This window comes from Austrofundulus limnaeus, unplaced genomic scaffold (genome assembly GCF_001266775.1).
Source record: "Austrofundulus limnaeus strain Quisiro unplaced genomic scaffold, Austrofundulus_limnaeus-1.0 Scaffold89, whole genome shotgun sequence".
NCBI classification, from domain to species: domain Eukaryota; kingdom Metazoa; phylum Chordata; class Actinopteri; order Cyprinodontiformes; family Rivulidae; genus Austrofundulus; species Austrofundulus limnaeus.
The window spans coordinates 72,191-78,843 of NW_013952491.1; the positions used below are offsets into that span (position 1 = coordinate 72,191).

The following is a 6,653-nucleotide window of genomic DNA, read 5'->3' on the forward strand; positions in this document are numbered from 1 at the left end:
GGGGGGGGGTCATTAGTAATCGCTGACTCCAAACATTCATAAGTTATGACACAGCCACTACAAAGTTATTACTAAACAAGCTACAACATCATGAGTCATTTTCTCTGGAACAAAGTCATGAACTTCTTTCCTTCTGTTTCTGAGATTGAACGTCTGAACATCACTAAAGAGCCGATTCATCAATCGTTTGATCATTTCAGATCCATTTATCTCCACTGTTTGTCACCAGGCTGCTCAGTTCATGGTTGCTTCTTCAGAGCTGGTCTTTTCTGACCCACAGTGGAGAAGAAATTTGCACTAAATGAGCAGAAACATAAAAATCAGATCAGATTACTTAAACTAATTATATGTGTTGGTGTGTGTTGGTGTGTGTTGGTGTGTGTTGGTGTGTGTTGGTGTGTGTTGGTGTGTGTTGGTGTGTGTTGGTGTGTGCACATCTTGGCTACATCTTGGGGACCATTTTTCTGAAAATTGCAGCCTCATTAAGACCGCAGCCCGGTCCTGATGGGAGTGGATGCTGATTTTGGGTGTTGGGTTTGGTTTAGGACCAACATATGGATTGAGTTTAGGTTTGGGTTATGCTGTAGAAATGAATGGAAGCCAATGCAAAGTCCCCATGAGGATAGGAMTACACTGCAGTGTGTTGGGTCAGAGGTCAGATTMCCAACATATGACGTGATGAAAACTCTAAACAGGAACATAAAACAAAGTCCAACTGAACACAAAATAAAACTAAAATCAGTTGTCCATCAGATTCCAGAAACCAACATGTTCTGATTGTTTACAAAGTGCTTCATAAAAGAATCAGATAAAACTAAAATACATGTAAATAAATCTCTTGCAGGGTTTTGTTTCTCTGTGGTCGTTCAGGTTGTTTTAATCTAATAAAACTTTAAATGAAGCAGATGTTTTATGATGTTTTATGATGCTGAAGAAACCTTTGAACTGAACTCTGCCCTACCTTCTCTTAACGAGACAAACGGGTTTGTTCCAACAAGGAAATGAAGCTTCATTAATCCTGGAGGAGTCAAACAGGTGGCTCACCTGTCTCAGCTTATTTACCTGTTCTATACCTGCTCTTCTGTCTGATGTGACAGTACAGGAATTAGACCTCACCCATTTCAATTGGAGATCAATCAACACACCTGATAGGTCACTAAAAACATTTAGTTGTTTCCTCCTGCTCTTTCCTCCATGCCAAAGTATGCTTATTGTTTTCTGTTCATTTGGTTCTCCAGAGTGTTTATACTTATTTCTTCCTAGTGTGCTCTAATTTTTTTTCCTTTTTATTGTTTCTCTAATGCTTACTTGAACTGTTTCAGCTGTAATAAATGCAATTTCCCCCCAAGGATCAATAAAGTATTCTGATTCTGATTCTAAACACCTCTCAGGTGAACCGTATGGGACACCTGTATTTATACTGATCAGAAACACCTGAACACAAAATGGGTCACCCTTCTGTTTCTGTGACAAACTGGATTGTTGGAGGCAGAAGATCCACTACAACCTGTTAAAAATGCCCCAGTTGCCCCCAAAATGTCCCTAAAATGGATGGATGGATGGATGGATGGTTGATGGATGCATGGATAAATGGATGGATAAATGGATGGATGGATGCATGGATAAATGGATGGATAAATGGATGGATGGATGAATAAATGGTTGGATAAATGGATGGATGGATGGATAAATGGATGGATAAATGCATGGATGGATGGATGGATAAATGGATGGATTGATGGATGGATGGATGGATAAATGGATGGATTGATGGATGGATGGATGGATAAATGGATGGTTGATGGATGCATGGATAAATGTATGGTTGATGGATGCATGGATAAATGTATGGATGGATGGATGGATAAATGGATGGATGGATGGATGGATGAATAGATGTTGGATAAATGAATGGATGAATGGATGGATGGTTGATGGATGCATGGATGGTTGGTGGATGCATGGATAAATGGATGAATGGATGAATGAATGGATGGATGGATGGATGAATGGATGGATGGATAATGGATGGATGAATGAATGGATGGATGGATGAATGAATGGATGGATGGATGGTTGGATGGATGGTTGATGGATGAATGGATAAATGGATGGATGGATAATGGATGGATGGATGGATGGTTGGATGGATGGATGAATGGATGGTTGGATGGATTAATGGATGGATGAATCAGTGGTTTGTAGTGTTGGTTTAGCTGATTTGATCTGTTTCCTTCATCAGTTCAGTTTCAGCTGATTCTGTTTTCACAGTAAACTTTTCTGGTTTAAAGTCCGTTTTCTTCCTCTTATCCAGGGTCAGGTCTCAGGGTCAGGTCTCAGGGTCAGGTCTCAGGGTCAGGTCTCAGGGTCAGGTCTCAGGGGCAGCAGCCTCAGCAGAGACCCAGACCTCCCTCTCTCCAGACACTTGGACCAGCTCCTCTGGGGGAATCCCAAGGTGTTCCCAGCTGAGAAACATAGTCCCTCCAGCGTGTCCTGGGTCTTCCTCTGGGTCTCCTCCCAGTGGGACGTGTCCAGAACACCTCACCAGGGAGGAGTCCAGTCTGGTTTAAAGTTGTTTTTAAAATAAACAAGAGTTTGTTTTCTAAAGGTTTATAAAGTTCAGCTGATCTTCTTTTGATACTTTAACTTCTTGCTCGTCTATTTAAAGAACCTGAGGTCAGTTTCAGGAAATCCTGTTGGAAACTTTGATCTTCATCAGAACAGAACTCAGAAACTTTAAGTTTAAACATGAACTGGACCTGTTCTTCCTGTTTCCTGGTAAGTTTTAAATAAACAAATCTTTAACTCTGAGTACAAACACATCAATTAGATTTGGATTTTTGCAGCACACAGTAAAACAGCTGCTCTGCATCACAAACGTTTAAAAATATTCAACTTTTCTTCAGAGTTCTTCACATTTGGACCTGGTCCAACAGGAAGTCCTCTCTTTCTTTTGTTGTGTGAACAGAAAGTGTCTGAGTCCAGCTGTGGGACATCAGGAGGACGTGTCCTCACCTTTGGACAGCATGTCAAAGTCCACGAAGAAGCGCAGCGTGACGGAGCTGGTGACGAAGCCGAAGGCCGGGCCGATGGAGGTGACAGCGAGGAGGATTCCTGGAAACACAGAACCTCAACTTTATTTTTTTATTTTCTGTATTTAAACAGGCAAGTCCCTGAGAGATCTCAGATSTCTTTAAAGGGAAGTCTGGGCCTGAAGGCAGCCTGTTGTACAGGTTTTTAGTTGTTTTACTTCATCTGATTCAGTTTGTTTGWTAAAGTTTATCCAAAACATCCCATAATAATCCACTGGGTGGGATTTTAATTAGCAAGTGGACATTTAATTGATATTTACTGACTTTATTTTATAAGACATTAAAAATGGACACAAATATGATGTTTAGGTTGTGGAKCAGGACCCAAAGAACCAGTACTTTCCTTCGTCGGGGGATCTGGCTCAGTCTCAGAGGCAGGCTGAGGAGGTCCTTCATCCAGGAGGAGCTCAGAGTAGAACTGGATCTGGGTCTAAAGGAGTCTGCTGAACTGGGCAGGGGAAGGGGATTATAGAGTCTCTCTGGTCTGGAGGCACCTCCAGGTGGAGCTGGAGAGGGTCTCTGGTTTGTCTCCTGGACTACAGATAAGAGGTAGCRGATGGAGATTATTGGACTAATGTCTAAACTCTGAGAGACGAGCCCTCYGSAGTTTTTGTCTGGATTGTGTTCAGGCAGAAGAGAAAGTGAGATTTGGTTGTTTCAGGTTTCCTGTAAGGATCAGAATCTGTTCCAGGAAATGGTTCAAGTAGGCCACTTATGTAAGCAGAGAGCTTTCACTCTCAGTCTGACTCGTTTTCCAGCTCGCAGGCAGAGTTAAGGAGAAGAAGAGTTCGATTCCAGTCATCCTGCCTCTGAAAACATCCTGTTATTTAACAGATGTGGTGTTTATCACACAGCTGGGAGCAGCTGGATTATAYTCATTGTTCATTTGTAAAACAGCAACTGGGTTCACACGGATCAGAACAAAGCCAAATATGGTTCAGAACACTAGAGCCAAGAGACGGATCAGAACCACGGGTCTGCTGTTGTAGAGAATGTTTCCCGTTTTCTGCTCCTGAACTACTTTCTCAGCTCTGAACTGTTTCCTGAACCCTCAGAACCTGATAAAGGAGCTGTGGTTCCGGTCCAATCCAGTCTCTTGTCTTAGTACTCAATCGGACTGAAGGAGCCGGGTCAAAGGTCAAGACCATCAGTTTTAAAGGACAATTCAAAGGTTGAAGTTTATGGAAATAATTTTAACAATTTATACTTTTGCAGAATCAGTCAGAACTGGATAGGACCAGTTAGGACCTGTCAGAACCAGTCCAAATCAGTCAGGACCTGTCGAATCCAGTCAGGACCTGTCGAATCCAGTCAGGACCAGTCAGAACCCGTCAAAACCGATCAAGGCCAGTTAGGACCAGTTGAAACTAGTGAGGACCAGTCAGAATCAATCAGGACCAGTCAGGACCTGTCAGAACCAGTTTGAACTAAGTCAAAACCAGTCAGGACCTGTAAGAACCAGTCAGAACCAGTCAGGACCAGTCATCAAGACCAGTTAGGACCAGTCGAAACCAGTAAGGACCAGTTAGAGTCAAGACCAGTCAGGACCTGTCAGAACCAGTCATGACCTGTCAGAATCGATCAGGACCAGTCAGGACCGGTCATCAAGACCAGTTAGGACCAGTCGAAACCAGTTGAAACCAGTAAGGACAAGTCAGAACCAGTCAGGACCTATCATAGCCAGTTAGGACCAGTCAGAACTGGTCGGAACCAATCAGAACCAGTCAGGACCTATCATAGCCAGTTAGGACCAGTCAAAAACAGTCAGAACCAATCAGGACCAGTCAGGACCAGTCAGAACCCATCATAGCCAGTCGGAACCAGTCAGAACCAGTCGGAACCAGTCAGAACCTCTCGTCACCTACCGAGGTAGAGCGGTGAGTTCTTGCGGCTGGCGTAGTCGTCGATGTAGGAGATGCCGAAGGGCTGGATGGGGACGGCTCCGATGCCCAGCAGCAGCTGACCCAGGATCAGCAGGGGGTAGGCCACCTGGTGGGCAGGGGTCTCCAGCTCCAGGCATGTCTCATTTTTGGCGGCAACGTTRGTGGTCCGACAGAGACCGGATCTGTTGTCATTGGTCACTGATGAGAAAGAGAACAGGATGAGGTTGATCGTAACCAGTGGTCATCATGGAAACCAGACTGTGTCTCACAGCTGAGCCGGTCGGTGAATTCGTAAGGTCCACTCAGGAAGTGTGGCAACGCCATCAGCAGGGAGGCCAAACAGGCCAGCAGAGCTCCGCCCCCGATGTACCGTGGCCGGTGGATCTGGCTGCCCAGGAAACTGACGAAGACGATGAGAATTGTGTTTCCCACCTGMAACCAAAAGCACAAAGAGAGCGACGGTTCTGTGTCAATCAAAAGGGGAGGACCCGAATCATGGTTTTACATTTTAAACCCAGAACCCATGAGGATCTGGACTCAGATCCAGACAGTCTGGGTTCGTCTCCGTGGAGTTGAACCGACCTCATTAAAGGAGGCGAGAATCCCTGACTTCTGGCTGGAGAGGCCGTAGCGTTTCTCGATGGTGGCGATGGAGCTCTTCATGTAGCCCGACACCAAGAGCTGGGACAGCTGCAGCAGACTGTGGCAGAACACGAAGAACTGCAGGGACAGGAAGAGCAGTCACACAAACATCTAACAACAGAGAGGGTCAACGAAGTCCTGATCCAGGTCTCGTTAGAACAGCTCAACAGAGTCTGGATCGTCGGAGGGAAACTGAAAGAGGGTCATATCAAGGTTTAAGACTTTTGCACAGAAGTGTTTGTGTTTGAATGAAACAGCTGATTAATGTGAGACGTCTTTAACAGCTGACGTGTTGAGAACAACTACAGGATGAGGAACTTTGAGGAACCAACCTGACCTRAGACCAGACAGATCTGAGAGGAACCTTTATCAGGGACAGTACTCACCCCCAACACAACCTCCTCACGCTCCTGCCATCGGATCGATGCTACAGGAGTGTGAAGTCCAGGACAAACCATCAGGTTTGTAACACCTCCCCCACCTTCACTCTGAAACTGGTTGAACTCTAACYTGCACCRMTAATATGAGCCCACCACACACTCTGCAGCTACTGGTCRATAATTCTGTARAACACTGGTTTATGTAATTACTGTCTAATACATATTCTAATAGTAAAACATTCTGCTACTTGTCTATAAAAACTGTAAAAACAGTAAATACTGGTCTATAATTCCCACTCTACTTTTGTACTCTATTGTACTTTATAATCTCTCAGACTGTCGGTAAATGGATGAACTGCAAAAGTAAGAATTTCATCGTACAGTGTAGCTGCTTGTACACTCGAAAACAAAAAATCAGTAGGTCCTCTGGATGGTTCTTCTCTAATGAAACGTTTCGTCTCTCCTCCAAGAGACTTCTTCAGTCTGATGAGTTTCAGGTGAACTCAGCCTTATAAGCTCCGCCTCCACCTGGTGGACGAACATGTTGGTCACATTCAAAAGAGGGCCATTGACTAACAATAGGCTTTATTAGCTCTATTGTTCATTGAGGGTCATGTGCCCCATCACTTGACTATTGTTGGGGCCCTGATTCACAC

General features: G+C 44.5%; 1 protein-coding gene across 1 annotated transcript in view; it reads right to left on the reverse strand.

The window, feature by feature from the left end:
- slco2b1 (solute carrier organic anion transporter family, member 2B1) overlaps positions 1 to 6,653 on the reverse strand; it is a gene marked incomplete in the record, with an annotated part of 21,637 nt that overhangs the window by 10,497 nt on the left and 4,487 nt on the right. Inside the window, 4 exon segments of the mRNA XM_014012150.1 lie at positions 3,016 to 3,114; positions 4,958 to 5,173; positions 5,245 to 5,407; positions 5,558 to 5,695. Coding sequence (XP_013867604.1) covers positions 3,016 to 3,114; positions 4,958 to 5,173; positions 5,245 to 5,407; positions 5,558 to 5,695 — 616 coding nt within the window.